Source organism: Protopterus annectens, chromosome 3.part0 (assembly GCF_019279795.1).
Source record: "Protopterus annectens isolate FY-2018-M chromosome 3.part0, PAN1.0, whole genome shotgun sequence".
NCBI lineage: Eukaryota > Metazoa > Chordata > Ceratodontiformes > Protopteridae > Protopterus > Protopterus annectens.
In genome coordinates this window covers 1,958,719,870-1,958,737,545 of record NC_056731.1, presented here as the reverse complement: position 1 = coordinate 1,958,737,545, position 17,676 = coordinate 1,958,719,870, and the positions used below count along the sequence as shown (strand labels likewise).

The 17,676-nt window shown below is 40.4% G+C and overlaps 1 protein-coding gene across 1 annotated transcript in view; it reads right to left on the bottom strand.

Moving 5' to 3' along the window:
• CCDC13 (coiled-coil domain containing 13) overlaps nucleotides 1-17,676 on the bottom strand; it is a 977,767-nt gene that overhangs the window by 781,384 nt on the left and 178,707 nt on the right. The window contains exon 5 of the mRNA XM_044066042.1: nucleotides 11,166-11,249. Within this exon, the coding sequence (XP_043921977.1) occupies nucleotides 11,166-11,249 (84 nt within the window). The remainder of the gene's footprint in view (nucleotides 1-11,165; nucleotides 11,250-17,676) is intronic.

The window sequence follows — 17,676 nt, the reverse complement described above, 5'->3', positions numbered from 1 at the left end:
AATGAGGGGAGGGCCATGATCCCTGTAGAGTCTGACAGGACCTTCCACTGAAGAACCTGATCTCCAGTGGTTCAGTCCAGGTCTAACCCAAATAGCCGCCCTGCTCCCTATTACAAAAGAGCCTAGAGCTACACACTAGAGACTAAGGCCACAGGAATATGTTCTATCAGAATGATCCAGCTGTGGGAACACTGATCACATGCAGTAAATTTTAAGAGGGAAAATGATTCTCTGGAAGGTGCTAGAGAATTCATCGGTCAATGAGGAACCAGTCAATGCCCATGAGAGCCAGAAAGGAGAGGTGTTAATAGAATTTTACTTTTACGTTTAGCAGAGGTTGGGGAACCAGTTCATTGGCCCATAATTCCACAGTGGAACCCAAATAAGTTAACCAACTTTTGTGTTCAAATGGGGCAAGCAGATGGTGGAAAGAGGAACCCACTACAGTCAACAGAACATTTCTAGGAACATCTTATGGAGGCAGCTCAGCCTCTCCCAAGGAAATCAGCTATTCCTTTAGGTAAGGAGTCCAGGTGCCTAGAGGGAGGGGAAAAATATAGCTACAAGTTACTGTGGCAAATGAATCTCAAACAATCACAACAAATAATCTAACAAGGTCCACCAGTGCAAGGCTTTGTATAAATGACAATTCAAATGAGGAGCAAGGCTATCTTCCTAGAGGAAATAGCCTCTGTGTGAGAATCGATAGAGACTGCACCATCTGAAAAAGCCATCTCGGTAGAATGCACCAGGCATTATTGAGGACCCCTAACGGGACAACCACTGCACCAGAACTTCTTGTCAGAGTGACCTGATGTCAAAGCCCTAAAAGATGAAAAAAGAAGAAAGGTTTTTGAGAGATCACCTCTAACAGAAGGAGTAAACATTAGAGATGTGGTTCTCAGAAAAAGTGGAACCACAATTCCAGACATCTCCCCATCATCCTGGTAGAGAGTCTGTGATGGCAATAAAGCCCCACTAGGGAAGAGTGACACTAAAATAGAACCGAGCAACTAAGTTGTCCAGGTCCTGTGGGGTGAGACCCTTCTTACTCAAGCAGAAGGATTAGCCTCCATTGCTCATCAGAGTCACAGAGTCTGTCGTGACAGACTGGCTTGGGATCTGAGCAGAAAAGGGAAGACCTGAATTTAATTCCATTTGCTTTCTTCACCAGTGCTGTTCCTTCTTCAAAAAGCCCAAAACTGGAATCTGATATTACAGAGGATGCAAATGTTGGGTCCATATGTTTTTAAGAAAACACTGTTTTTTTTTCATGTACAACATGGTGAGAAGAATCATAAGAATCATAGAAGCCATATGCCTAGGATCCTGGGAAATTCTCTTGCAGAAGTCTGAGGCTGATTGGAGAAAGTAAAGTTTCCATATTAAACTCCACCTTCTCCTGTGTAAGAAAAATCTTTTGCTGTGAGGTGTCTAGAAGGCAGTCCAGAAACACAATCTTTAGTGAGGGAATCAAGGAGGAATTTTACACATTTATCTGGAAGCCCAGGTTGATCAGGAGAAATTTTACACATCTGGGTAAAGACTCTGCAAAGATAAGTTGTCAAGTAAGAAAATATGTGAATACCATTCAGTCAGAAATCGAGCTATCACTAGATATAAACACTTTGTAAACACCCCTGGAGCCGCAGACAGTTTAAAGGGTAATGGAGTGAAGTGAAAATGTGACCCAGATAGAGAGAACCTGACAAATTTCATGAAGCCTGTCATTATGGGGATCTGATGATAAGTACCTTAAAATCTAATGTTACCATATAACTCAAAGGAGGAATGAGAGGTAACAGAGTTGAAGGGTCAGCATTTTGAATGTTGGTACTTTCACATACAGATTGAAAAAGGAAAGATCTAGAATTGGTCTCCATGAAAGCTCTTTCTTTGAAACCAGAAACATTCTGGCATAGAAGCCCTTGCCCCTTTGCTCTAAAGGCACTGGTTCTATGTCTCCTAGAGGGAGTTAAATGCTGAAGAACAAAGTAGCCTGAATCAGTCACAGAGAAGGTGGAAGTTTCAGAGTCACAAAACAGGAAATATTCAGTGTCCAGGAGTATACCACACCTAGAACAGCAGCAGCAGACTTGGAGAACTTACCCGAAATGTTCTTACAACAACAGAAACAAGAATTTCCATTACAGTTAACAGAGAAGGAACCCCAACAACTAGAATCAGAGATGGAGATGACATCTCTGCCTCAAGAGACTGTAGATTTATTAAGTGTTTCTTTTTCTGGTAAGCTGCAGTATGTATAAGATGAGAGACAGCAGGAAGCTTAAGTCACAGGACCAGCAGGATTTAAGGTGTTTAATCTTTCAAAAAAAAAAACATTAAATGAGACTGAAAATGTCTTATTAAAGAAGTGGCTGCCAGCTGGGGTAGTAGACACTTTAATTTCATTAAAAATGATTGTGAGACAGTTTGATGTGAAAGTTTTCACTGCAACAAGAGAACTGAGAACAAAGAACAATAGTCTTGCAGTCCCAACTAAATCCAATAATTTTAATCCTGTATTGCACTCTGTTGTTGCAACATATGTTAAATGTGTGTTTGACTTCAAAGTTAGTAATTTATGTATTTTTTTTTGGTATTCCCAAGGTACATAAAATTAAATAGACCCTTCTTTTAGGCTAACTGTGCTTCAAGATCAAAAACAGAAGCATTGGCTATCCTTGTAGACAAAAAGTTGAACCCATCAATGAAACGTACCCTCTTATATATAATACACATTTGATTTTATGGATAAATTAAAATAACTTGCAGCAGGAAATGTGATTAGTTACACTGGATGTGCAAGTTTTCTAATCATTTATTCCACAGGACTTAGGAATAGCATGAGTAATTTCTTTTTTTCAAGAAAGCATTGAACTACTTGCTGATGAGGTGTTTTTAATGGCAAACTACTTGAACTGAATCTTGAAAATAATTTATTCCTAAAAAAAACACTGTCACCAGGTATCTGGTGTGGCTACGGGAGCAGTTATGCAAATCATTTTATGGCCAGATCTGAAGATTATTTTGAAAATCAGTCAGCCTTTATGCAGCACGTCACTGGCTATTGGTGATATACTAATGACTTGTTTATGTTGTGGTCAGGGAGTTTTACAGAAGCTGGGTGATATTCTAAATTATGTAAACATACAACCCAGTTTTTATAGTTTACAACACAGTATTCACTGGAAGTGGTTCAGTTACTGGGCATAAAAATTTTCAAGAGACCGGACATATGAAGCTTATGTATAATGACTTACAAAAAACAAAACTGTGGGAATTCCTATATTCACTACAGAAGTACACATGCAAAGAGAAAAAAAACTGAACATAATTAAAAACTAGATCAGGCTGATTCAAAAAGAAATATATTTTGAACAAAAGATGAGGGAATTAACACATTTATACAGAGAGGTTACTGTGAAGTGAATGTTAATGAAATTGTAGAGCAAGTGAGGAAAGACAGGGCAGGAAATTTAAACCTTTATTATCAGGGTGTGAAGTTTAAAGGGAAACAACTAGTCATTGCATAGTTACTGAAGGCCATGAAATTAAAGTTACATACTCATAATTGCTATGCATCTGTGTCATTCATTTTCATTCTTCCTCAAATGATGGGTCTCTGATCCATCCTCACATTTGGCCTGGCCACATTTATTAGACTCTCGGATCCAACTCTTGAGCTCCTCCCTTTAACCATAATACAGCAGTTACTCTACAATACCTCAGATCAAGTTTTCTGTCCCAAAACCAACAGAAAGAACTAGCCTAAGGCCAAGAATTAACCCCAGACCAAGATAGAAATAAGGCTTGTAGAACGTACTGGGGCTCAAACACAGAACATGGGTTTCACAACAACCAAAAGGTCACTCCAGGAGAAAAGGGAAGGGGAAGAGGGTATGAAATTGAAGAAGAATGAAAATGGACAACACAGATACATAGTTATGGTGAGTCAATAACTTTAGTATATTTTATTGTCATTTTCATTTGTTCCTCAACTGATGATACAGAGTCCCCAACTGCATGAACCTTGGGTGGACCTCATGCAAGGATATCCTGGAGTACTGCAGAACCAAAGTCACCCTGATTCTGGAAGTCAAATCCAATTTGTAATGAGCAATAAGTGTATGAGAATTGGACCAAGTAGCTGGGGCACAAATGTCATCAACTGAAGTCCTAGACTAGAAAGCGGATGAAGTCACCATAGACCTGCTGGATTGTGCTTTAAGAGGACTGGGTAAGGACAAACCTCGTTGACTATAAGCAAAGGATATACAATTTTGTCAACCATATGGCTAAGGTAACTCTAGAAACTGGTGTACCCAATTTGTTGGGTGAGAATGAGACATTTCCTGAAATCTTTTGTTCTATGGAGATAAAAGTGAAGTTATCTATGCACATCATAAATGAAGTATGTATCCATCTTTAATAGTGAAGATGGAAAGAAAACAGGCAAATGAACGACTTGCTTAATATTTGCTTCTGAGGCTATTTTGGTCAAGAAAAATGGATTGGTGCAAAAGATTCCTCTATCTTTGTGGAAGATTAAATATGGGGATTTGGAAGTGAGAGCCTGGAGTTTGGATACTCATCTTGCAGATATAATAGCCACTAGAAATGCAGTTTTCCAAGATAAAAATATTAGGTTGAATCTAGCCAATGGCTCAAAAAGGACAGAGAATAAACCTTGCAGTACAACTATTAAATCCCATGGTGGGGTAGGCTCCTTCACTAGGGGCCTAAGCACAAAGGTACCTTTAAGGAAAGCTTTGCACAATTATGATGAAGATAAAAGGAAGCATTTTCACCTGAATGAAAATTAGATATTACTGCCAATTGCACTTTGATAGTGGAGAAACTAGCTCCTTCTTGAAATATAAATGCTAAAAACTCCAGGCAAGCAGGAAACAGTGAAGGAGTCTAATTCTCTGGAGAGTCCAAATGGAGAATCTCTTCCATTTACTCTTATAGATCTTCCTGGTAGAGGCCTTGTGGGATGGAAGTAATATCTGCTGGACCAGGGATGAAAGCCTGGGCTGTCTAACCATCAGTGGAATTGGAGATACCATGTGGTCAACTTGAGTTTGTAATGGCCAGAAGAGCCATCTCTGTGGGAAGAGATAGAAGGTCTGAACTGGAGTCCATTGTCTAGTGTGGATAGGGAAGGTGAGAGCAAAGGAAAGGGAACCATACTTGATGAGGCCAAAAGGAGATCATGAGGATAATGGGGATAACCATGCTCTTCAACTGAAATGCCTTCTGTAAGAATTTGGGAATTAGAAGTATTGGGGGATAAGAGTAAAGGAGACCAGAGGGCTAAACATGGATTAGAGTATCTCTTAGTGACTCACCTGGAGGGAAGAACCTGCTGCCCTTGCTGTGTAGGGCGAGGCAAAGAGATTGCAGCAAAGCTGACCCCATCGAAAGAAACACTCTCTGTCACTAACTGACTGAGAGACAACTCATGAGGCATCAGAATGGACCTGCTGAGTTTGTCCACTAGCACATTGGATTTCACTGGAATGTTCATTGCCATAACAAGTGATTGGAAGAGATTGCCCCCTGCCACACTTTCATTACCTGGTTTGGATCACAACTGTGCTGAGAGGAAGGGCATCCTGGAAGGTCTGCAACACTAGAAGGATCGCTCTTATCTCCAGGACATTGATGTATGAATTTGTCTCTTCTGGGGACCCTATGTTTTGGACCATCCTTCCCAAGAAAAGTCCCTCCACCCAAATGGGAAGCATCCATGGTTACCGTGGCTTCTGTGGGTGGAAAGACAAGAGAACAGCCTTGAGAAACTTTGTCCAACTGAATCCACCAATGCAGGTGTTTTTTGTATACTTGAGTGAGTTTGACTGGTGAAGACAGGGGACGGCAAAGAAGTGATCACTAAACAGCTTGAAAAATGCAGAGATAAAAGCGAGCCACAGAAACCAAGGTTATGGCTGCTACCATAGACTGTATAGTTTAAAGGATCAGCCTGGCTGGAAAAGGATATAAGGTACCTGTTTTACTTGACACCTGATGGTCCTTATTCTGATCGGTGGAAGGGACATTATCTGATTGACTGTGTCCAAATAACCACCCTTCCAGGCTCTGAACAGGTTGAAGATGTGATTTGCAAAGGTTGACTGTGATGCCTAGGGATTGATACAACTGGATCAAGTAGTCCCTCTATTTTTCAAGGAGATGCCTGGTTAGGGCAGTGAGGAGTCAGTTGTCTAGGTGTAGAAACACCCAGAATCCTAGCAGTCTCAAGTCATCTGCTTCCACTGCCATACATTTGGTAAACACCCTGCAGCTGTGCTGAGACAAAAGGGCAGAGTTCTGAATGGATAGCAATTGGCCCTCAGCGGAAAGTGCAGATATCTTAAGGAGCATCTTTTCACCTTGATCAGATAGTTTGTGTCCTGAATACTGATGGAGCACATCAATTCATCCTTTTGCAGAAATGGCAGAATGGACTGAACCATAAGCATTCAGAACTCTGAGTTCTTTACAAACTGATTCTGTTTGCTGAGATCCAGAACTGGTCTCAGGTCCACTGTTTTCTTCAGCACTAAAAAGAATCTTGAGTAAGTTCTGAATTCTTACTGATCTGTTGAGACTTCCTGGATCACCCTTTTGTCTAGTAGCTTTTGAATTTCTAGGGCTGCTGCCTCTCTCTGACTGGGGGAACATAAGGAAGCCTTTTCCTTTTGTTTGGAGAAAATTGTAAAAATCGTATGAAATAACCTCTGGATATTATTTTCCACACCCAAGTATCTTTTGTGACTGGTACCCAGGTGTCTGGATGCAGAGATAAGCACCCCCCCAAATGCCTTCAGAGATAAGCAGTTGAGAAACTATTTAGAAGTCACGAAAGGGTTTATCTAAAAAGATGTCTTGGAAACCCTGGTTTTGTGGCCCTCCTCTGTTGTGAGAGAGGCGTCTCCCATGGGGGAGGTATCCACACGTGACTCTTTGAAAGGACACAGGAACTTACAGAACCAAATTTTTTTCACTCCTTGCTGAATCCTGGTGAAGGATCTCTGAGGGGTAGAAAAACAGATCCCCATGGCAGACAAGGTCTTTCCTTCCAGCTCACTCCAGGAAAGCATTTCCTTAACAGTGGAGCCAGACAAGGACAATCCATCAAAAGAAGCATGGATTAATGGAGACTTCAAAGACTCCACAAAGTCGCACAGTCACATCCAAGTGTATCTCCTTACAGCTATACCTGAACTCACCACCCATGCAGTTCCCTCAGCAGCATGAGAAATTAACCTCATGGACACATCAGAGATGGACTGAAGGGTGGCCGGTTGTGAAGAAAACTTTTTATGTTCCTCCACAGACATGGACTCAGAAAGGAATTTGGAAAGCTCTTTAGTCAAAGCCCTTTGCAGCCTGGTGAAATGTGCCAAATACTTCAGTGACTGTAAGACAAAGGTTGCTGAGGCATAAATGCACTTTCCAAATCTGTCCAACACCCTGAACTCCCTGACAGGGGGGTGGACAGAAAAGCTCTGCTCTATCAACTCTTTTTTAGTGGCTGCCACCACAACGTGGCATCAAAGGGGATCCCCTTGTTCCAGAGGGAACTGTCTGTGAGAGGGGCAAGAAACTTATCAGGACTGTGGGGAATGGGTTCTACAGTATCTGTTTCCTTCCATGCCTGGCACAAAACTAGATCTATAAGCCCATCAGCTGGGGAGTCACCCAAGACATAGATGGGCTGTAACCAAAAGCTTTCAGGAACAGTGACTCCTTTTAGGAATGGGGAGGACCATCCACCTTTATGCCTGAAAACTTCTAAGATGTCTCCAAAGGAGATATCAACTATTGGAGACCTTGGGGACCCCTTCCCTTCATTGAAGTCAGTGTCTTCAGTGAGTGTCTCCTGAGGGGAATCTATGTGTCTTCTCTTGCATGTCATCATATGGTGAACCTCTTCAGTGGGATGGTCTGCAGAGGTGTCCTCAAGAAGGGAAAGTCCTTGAGAGGGACTGTCTGGATGCTTGATAGAGACAGCTGTCCAGATAGGTCTATGAGGGTTACAGGTCTGACTCGATGGTTGCAGGGCTGTAGGATCTGAAGAAGAAAGAGTAATCATGGATCTTGGGTGACAGAGCACCCTATCCACCACCTCAAAGGCAGAAGGACTGGGAGAAGCCATAGCTAGCTGACCCGGTTTTGAAGACCCTGATACCACCATGCCCCAAACTTGCCTGGACCCTTGTCTAGAGGGGGGAGTCAGACCCAAGCTGTCCAATGCCAAAACCCCAAGGGGGAGGGATGACTCCAACAACCTCGGAGATGAACTAAGCCCCTCCAACACTGCTTCAGCTCTGAGACTTGTCCTGCTCCAAGGGGATTGGTGCCAGACAAGTCAGGGATGCAGTCAAAGTCAAAAATCTAGTCATCTTTGGATTCGATGCAGACACCCTTGGAGTTCTCAGATTCAAGGGCTCTGAAATCACCAGTCAGATCAGAGAAGGAGAAATTACAGTATGGGAAACAGAAGGGAGGTTCACAGATCCAGTGGGAGATGGTGCCTGGATAAACCCCATCTGAATCTGAGCTCTGATGAACTTCCTCATCATCCTATCCACATCGGCTTCAGAAATTATCCTGGAGGACCTACAGAAAGTAGCAGACTGAGGATGGGACTCTCTCCTTTGGGTCTCTCAAAGGAAGGGAGAATGGGGCCAAGGAGAACTAGGCTCCAGAGAGAACCTGGGGAATGGGTCCTTGGAGACTGGCTTAATAAGAGTCGGCGCCAAGTGTGTTAGTAATTTGATCAGAGGCTCCAAGATAGAAGCTGATTTAGGTGAATGGGTGGGAGACGCTGCCTGGATTCATTTGCTTCTGAAGAGGGCTTAGACTTTTTGCAGAATTTGAGCCCCAGAAGCAGGAACTGAGATAGGAAAAGAAGAAGAAGAAAGTAACAGGCCTTTGAGGACCAGTTTATTTCACCAGTCACTAGGGGCCCTGGTGTTGAATCCAGCACAAATCATGCACAGAGTGTTTAAATGGGCAGTGCCCAGACAATAAACACACTCCCTGTGGGCATCCAAATTGGGGATCTTATGCCCACAGGAAGTGCATTTCTTAAAACCACTGGGTTTCTCAGCCATAGCGGCCAAAAAGAAAGGGAGATGAGCTGACAGTAGATAGACAGTTTAAGCTAGAGTTTTTTTTAAACTAGAAAAACTGCAGACAACTACCAACAATTGTAGAAAAAGGATTATCCTCTGAAGGGTAAGGAAAAAACAGGTTAAAGTAAAGAAGGAAGTACCAACAATGGCACTTTGATATATAAATATATATATATATATATATATATATATATATATATATATATATATATACATACATACACACACACACAAAACAGTTATATAAATATATATATACATATATGTGTGCATATTACATAAATGCATATATATATATATATATATATATATATATATATATATCCTGGAGTTAGCATATATAGTAGGGGGAGTGGGGGGCACAACTCCCCATATTAGGGTGTGGAAGGGGGCGTACCCCCCCACATAGTTTGCATATATATTGTCTTCTGCAAAGAGTTATTCATTGAAGTTGTAAGTATTCATGTCTATGGTTTAAAATGTATAATGTGCCCCCACACCTCCCTTACTATATATATTAACTCAAGGAATGCACTACAGTGGGGAAAAGGGCATATACCATTCGATGAAATGAGTTTCAGTCAAATGAGTTTTCAGTGAAGTGAGCTTTCATTGAATTTTGCTCAGTCAACTGACTTTCGACAAAATGAGTTTTCGACAAAAAGAAGTTTTCGAAAAAAAGAAGTAGACCCACACACACACACACACACACACACACACACACACACACACACACACACACACACACATCCCAGGGCCATTAACCTAGATATGGGTCTATGTCAGAAGATCGAAAGTTCAAAAGGCAGAAAATCAAAATATCTAAAATTTAAAATATCAAAAAATGTTAATGCAGGGGACAAGTCCCCTGCACCCTGATGCGCCCCACCCCATAACCCCTGCTAATTATATATACCAACTCCACAATCGCACAACAGTGGAGAAGGGACAAATTCCATTTTCAATATTTTGTCTTTTAGATATTTTGATTTTCAGTTTTTGAACTTTCGATCTTCTGAAGGAGACCTCTATATATATATATATATATATATATATATATATATATATGTGGATCTAGGACTGTTGAATGAAAGTTCAACAGTCCGAATCCAACTTACCTGAACACACTAATGAAAGTGCTTTTACCGAAAAAGCACTTTCGTTAAAGCGCGTTAAAAACAAAACATTAAAAAAGAATAAAAATGCGTTTATGCAGGGGGGCAAGCCCCACTGCACCCCCAACACCCCTCCTACTTTATTATTCTCACTCTGAGATCGCACTACAGTGGGGAAAAGGGAAAAATTCCCTTAACCGCACCGTAGTATGATCTCCACAACAGTCACTCTCCCACAACTCCCTCTACCTCCAGGCATACTTATGCAAAAGTGCTTCTTCGGTGAAAAGCACATTCGCGTAAGTTTGCGCAGCCGTTTCAGATTTGGTGAAACAACCATGCGCTCATTATTCCCAGACCCATACATATATATATATATATATATATATATATATATATATATATATATATATATATACAAAGCTTATAAATTAATAATTTTACACACAAAAGATTACATTGCAAAATATAATTATCAGAAAAGGAAAGCATATTCCATTCTGATTAGTTACAGGGAAAAATACTTACCACTATCAGGAATAATTTGTCTGTATAGTGGTACTGTTAGGGAATAGGGGTTAGAGGCAGTAATAGGGATATGGTTAGCACACAAGTAAGAGTCTGCAGGGAGCTTCACCCATGACTGCCAACTACTCCAACTCTGTTCATTTAAGTTCCTTTTTCACATAAATGCAGAGGGTCATCTGAGATGCTCAGTCCCTGTTTCTCACATAACCTTTATAGTTACTAATTACAGAAGCCATTGTTTAATAATGTGATGATTAGAATTTTTCAGTAACAGCAACATTAGTATCTGAAATATAGAGTTGTATGCTTTTGACCTAGGATTTATTTATTTATTTGTTTATTAAAACAATGATTCAATGACTTGAAGACATACCTGGTTTCCTTCTATCACCCTTGGTGTAAACTGCTTTGTCACTAAATCTTTACTTACTGCAGACTGGTTGCTCAATAATGTTGCCTGAAGAGAAAGAAAAAGGGAAAAAGAATACCAACATCTTACCAAACGTAATGCATCACTTTAATGGTATATCATTTAGAACTAATAACAACTATCATTTTCATACATAAGGTAGCAAGTATCTAAAAGTACTCAAAACCATGCTAAATAGAAAGATTACATTAAAGTGTTTTATAATCTGCTAAGCAGTAGATAGCATTACTAAAATGGTATTTATGAACATAGAAAAATAGTAAATGGCAGGCTATTTGGAAGACTTCATTTTCTAGCTGAAAGAATAAACTACAGATGAGGTTATTCAAACATTAATGGTGACTGAATGCAAACAGTCTAACAGCAGGAAATTTCTATGAGGCAAGGTATGTCCTACATTTGGTCTACTTCAGAAGACTGTAAAAACAAAATCCTGAATCCCAAAATACCGAAAACTCAAAATATTGAAGGATGGATTTTGCCCCGTCTCCACTGTTGTGTGATCTTGGAGTTGGTATATATAATTAACAGGGGGGTGCAGCCCTCCACATGAGGGGTGTAGGGGGGTTGCCCCCTGCATTAAAATGTTTTTAGCATTTTGAGTTTTCAGTATTTTGGGATTCAGTCTTTTGGCTTGTCAGTCTTCTGAAGTAGACCCATGCTCACCACAAGAACTATTACATTACAACAAATCAGATCTAAACACATTACATTGGTTAATAATGTACAAACCAAGTAACTCAAATGTACAAATTAGCCTAACACGTGTACTTAGATTCTACTGAGTTTTGAATAATAATGTATACAGAACATTACCATAATAAACTGGTTCCCAGCACCTCCACACCATTTTACTTACATGTTCCAGCTAGAAAAAGAAGAGGATCATTAAAGAAAAAAATGAAAAGGAACATGCAAAGTGCTAACTGCCTCCGCAAGTCACACTATTACTCTAAACGTTAAACTGGTAATTGGTGAAGTAAAAATAGATCACATGACAATTTTTTTCATAAATTGAAAAGTGTAGGCATTTTCTATTGACTAGTGATTGAAGAAATGGACTGTTTAATGGAATTTGAATATTATGAAGGATAAGTTACTTGGGAGCTACAGAGGGGTGTCCATGCTGTTGCACAGCTAGCAGCTACAGAAATCAAAATAGTGGAGATCAAAAATATTATGGAAGCCATATGGATTGAGATGTGGAACATGACTAGACTGTTTGAAGTCTATATTAAAGGTGTGAAAATGCTTGCATTGGATGGAGGTGGAGTTCCTGTACAGCCAACAGGATACCATACAGTCTGTTTATTAGCAAGTGTACTATATTCCAGACAAGGTAGCTGAAATGGAAAAATAAACTAAGAGACTGACCAATGTTTGATTAGAATGGAGGATAAGGCAAGAAAGACACATTAAAGACTGCATAGGATGCTGGAAAGTGAGGAATGGATTGAATTGATAGAATATGGGCCACTGACCTAGTGAAACTCTGAAAACACTTGTGAAACATTTGACTTTGCCAGACTTAGAAGTCAAATTTGGTAAATCTAGACTGATATTGATAGAATATTTGACATGTTATGAAAAAGGAATTATAGTTATATACTTAACATAATGCTAGATCCATGTTGTCATTGTTCATCCATCTCAACAGATAAGTATATCGGAACATTACAGATCCAAGGCTGACAACTTTAACCTTTGGCTCCAAGGCTCAAGCTCCTTCCCGTTCCATAATGCACTGCCCACCCTAACAGCCCTCAAACTGAGTTTGCCCCACTAAAACATGACTAAAATCCTAACATAAGAAATCTCAAAACTAAACAGAACACTGCAATCACAAGGATCAATCTAAAAGGACTGCAGTCAAACAAGGCTCCGGGAAGGTTCAGTGCAGTCTAGCAGGAGATATAGAACAGTGACAATTTGGATGGGGGGATGACAGGTGGGAATGCTGAGATGAACAGAAGAAGACAACATGGATCTAGCATTGATGGTAAGTACATATCTTTTGTATCCAATGTTGTCTTTGCCATCTACCTCAACAATGGGACAGAGTCCTCAGTTAATTTAACCCTGGAAGGCACTATGAAAGGATATTCCAGGGAATGGTAGAACACTCTGAACCTGGACTGCAGGTCAAACTTATAATGAGAGACAAATAAAACCACATAGACTGGGGAGATAATATACTTGACCTGATTATCAAACCCTCACTAGTAAGATCTGATCATAAACCAAAGACAATCACAAGGCCTTCTTCAATTGATATGCTCTGAGTTAGTACACAATGACAAAAATTCACTGACACTCATAAATAGAGGATCATAGGTCTCAAACATGTGCCTTATCCAGCTAGATTAAAGAAACTCCAGCTCTATTCAGTAGCATACTAGTACACTACTATGAAACTATAAACTATGAACTGTAGACCATGTGGCCGCTGCACAAATACCTTAAATAGGAACACTGATAATGAAAGCCATAGAAGCATTGACAGCAATTATCAAATGTGCTTTTGACTTAGAAGGCAATGACAATCCCTGGCTTCTATAAACAAAGGTAATGCAGTCAAATAACCACCTGGACAGGGTTACCATAGATACACTGGAACTCAGCTTTGTCTTGGAGAAGGAAACAAATAGCTGATTACATTTCCTAAAGTCTTTTCTACTGTGTAAATAAAATTGCAGCTGACGGTAAGCATCTAACAAGTGAAGATGATATTCACCCTTAATGGAGAAATTTGGGAGTAAAACTGCTAAACAGATAGCCTAGTTCAAAGAAGTTTCAGAAGCCACATTGGGAATGAAAGCTGTATCAGTCCTGAAGGAAACAGTGTCCTTAAGAAAAATCAAATATGGAGGTTTGCACGATAAATCCTGAACTCTAAAATCTTCCAAGCTGATGTAACAGCTAACAAAAACATTTTCCAAGACAGAAATCTCAAGTCAGCAGACACTGTGGGTTCAAATAATGCCTTTGTTAAGACTTTGTAGCAAAATAATTCTATCCCAAGGTGACACGGGGTCCCTCAAAGAGGATTGTAACAGATTGGTACTCCTTAAGAATGCTTTTGAAAGCCTGAGAGAAGTAATGGGAATATGTTCTCCAACATGGAAGTTATAGATGGCTTCTAACTTAATTGCAGAATAACTACCCTCCAAATGAAAGAGTCCCAACAGGAAATCCAAAATAGAAGATAACGGTGCTGAAAGTAGAACTAAATCCTTGGAATTTTCCCAAGCAGTAATCCTCATCACTTACTACTGTAAAATTTCTTAGTGGACTGATTCTGGAAAGAAGAGAGAATATGAATAACTCTAGAAGAAATCCTGGGAGCCCTGGCCATCATTGGAAAAGGAAAAATCAAGTGATTAGATTAATGGATTTAATGTCTAGGTGAGGCTTGTCAGCGGTATGGGAGCCCAGATCTGGAAGAAGTTCCAGGAGCAAGGGTGGGTACACTAGGTGATGCCAGGGAAATAGAAGCTAAACCTGTGGACACCAGAAGGTGGCAATGAAAATCCCATTTACCTTGCATCACACTGCTTTCTTCAAAAACTTATCTAATAGAGGAGTTGAAAACTTAAGCATACAGGAGACCTGGGGACAAGGTATGGGAATTCTCCCTGCTGAAAGATGAAGGTAAAGAAGTTGCTGCAATTGATACTGGTTGAAATGCAAATAGGTCACACCAGGGCTGACCCCAGCAGCTGAAAATGTTGTTTGCCACTGACTGATTAAGAGACCATTTATGTGGTAGAAGGATAGACCTGCTCAGATAGTCCACTAAGATATCGGACTTCCCTAGAATGTGTAGTGCAATAAGTGAACGCTGGGAAGACATCGCTCACTGCCAAATCCTCCTGCCCTACCAACATAATGGATAAGAATGGGTTCTGCTTTGTGTTTTGATGCACCATAGACATATTCTCCAACTGTGCCACAATCATACCAGTGGGGAGGCAATCCTGAAAGGCCTGCAACACAACAAGGACTGCCTGTATCTTCAGGATATTGATGGGAGGGTTAGCCTTAGTCTCAAACCAGGTACCATGGAAAGTCCCCAATTTGAATTTGAGCAATCTTTCAGGAGTGTTGAAAGGGTTGGTCAGTGAAAACATTTTGAAACCTTTGGTTTTGCATGCTACCTCTGCCTCACAAGTGATGTCTATAGAAAATCTGCCCTGGGGGAGCCCTATCATAGGAACTGTCCTGGCCAAAGTTCTGGGACTTTTGGAACCACAAACACTTCCCACCCTTCTGGTTACATGTAAAGGACCTCTGAGGTGTATAGAAACAGATTCTGACAGCAGACAAAGTTTTACCATCCTCCTCACTCTTGATTAGTTTTTCCTTGACCTTGAGTCCAAACAAGGTAGGCCCATCAAATGGGGTTTTCAGGAAAGTTGTCTTAAATCCTTCTGCAAAATTGTACAGATGCATCAAGGCATGGCAGCGAGTAGTAAGGCTGGTGCCGCCTGCTCTCACAGGGCCATCTGCATAGTTTGACAATAGGAGCATGGACACATTTGTAATGGATTGCATGGCAGCCAACTGTAATTCCACTGCCCTGCAGAACTCTATCATTAGGGCAGCTGATAGGGATTTTGACAACTTCTAAGACAAATCACTTTGCAGTCCAGTTAATGTAGTTCACTGCTTGGAGGGCAAAGGTCACTGAAGCATACACTCACTTCCTAAATCTGTCCAGATCTCTAGACTTCCCATCAGGGGATGAACAGAAACACTCTCCTTGGAGAGTTCTCTTTTAGTGGACATAGCTGCCACCAGAATAGCATCCACTGTGGTACCTTACTCCAGTGTGCCCTGTTGGACAAAATCAGTCTTGTGTAAGTACATCCATTGTGTCAGGAAGCTTGTGGTAATTTCCCTTGACCAGTTCCATAAGAACGGAGAACCACTGCTGCCTGGGGCAGAAGGGAGTCACCACAATGATTTTTGGAGAGTCCTTCTGAAACTTCAGAATGACCATGGGTATCAGTGGAAAGAATGGAAATGCATAAAGGAACATTCCAAAACATGAGAATGAAAATATGTCTGTTTTCCAGGCTTGCTAGCAGGGAGCCACAGAGCAAAATTTGTTCAGTTTTCTATTTTAAAAGAAGGGAAACAAATCATTCCTGGAAGACCCCCCCCCATACAAGGTCCATTTGTGAGGGTCTGTCCTGGTCCTGCTCAGCTTGTCTGTCAATGCATTTTGCTCTGACAAAATGTAAGATGTGTAAAGGGAGAAGTGTAAAAGAAGAGAAAATGTTCACTGAATTATCTATTTTAGAATTCATTCCATTTCAAGATGGATTCCTGGTAGTTTCAGTCTGTTTTTGATGATCTATTTCCTGCCAGCAAGAAAAGTGCCAACATTGCTATTGCCACCGTAGAAAGTTCCAAAATGGAACTCGCAACCTGTGCCTAATATGGAAAAGCATAGATAAAAGGTCTGCAGATCAGATTCTTAGCTAACAAAAATAATGCAAAGGTGCTCATTTTAATTCATCAGAGGCTATAGTTTAATATATACAATTTATGAAGTGTTAAAATAATATAAAAGAATGAAGTTTCTTATGTTCTGGGAGACAAGACCTTGATTGCTCCATCTTCTATGTATGTGTAGGGTTACCAGATACCTGTGAACCCAAAGGAGGACACCGAAGGTCATAAAGGAGGACAAAGCCATGATAAAGGAGGACAAAGGAGAATGTGTCCTGTTCTTCTCATGAAAGACAGTGTAGTACTGCTACAAATCTTTCCTTACTGGCACAGGGGGCACCTAAACTGCTGTACAATAACATTTCAATGTGTAATTACATTAAGCTGGTAGTTTGCTTCAAGGACAAAATAACCAATTTATTACTGAACAAGTTAATGGAAAAAATAACCAATTCACCACTGAATAGTTTCATGGAAAATACAACAAATCCACTACTGAACAGGTTCAGATCTTTAAAATACTCAAGTGTTAAGGCATGTTGCTTTATTTTTTATGTAATGGTACTGCTAGTTTACTGCTCATAAATTTTGCGTCTTTCGGCTTTTCCCAGTTAGGGGTCGCCACAGCGGAACTCCGGTCTGCTAATGATTGGTAGTTGATTTTTATGTGCCGAGTTACCAGCTCTGACGCACAACCTTCAACCACCGCTGGTACTTACTGCTCATAAATACAGAAGATTAATACCAGAGTACATGCAAATCCCCACAGTATATTGCACCCATAGGCTCTCACATCATTGTCTTACTAATTTAAATCACAATGCTCCTTGCGCATGCCCTGAAATATAGAAATTAAAATAAAAGGACTCCATAAACCTAAAACTGACTTTCTTTCAATTAATAAACAATCTTCTGTTCTACAACAATATGCCTGCCTAATAATGCTCCTGGTCTAAGCTATAGTATGAATTTGCAGTGCTTTCTGAATTTGTTGACA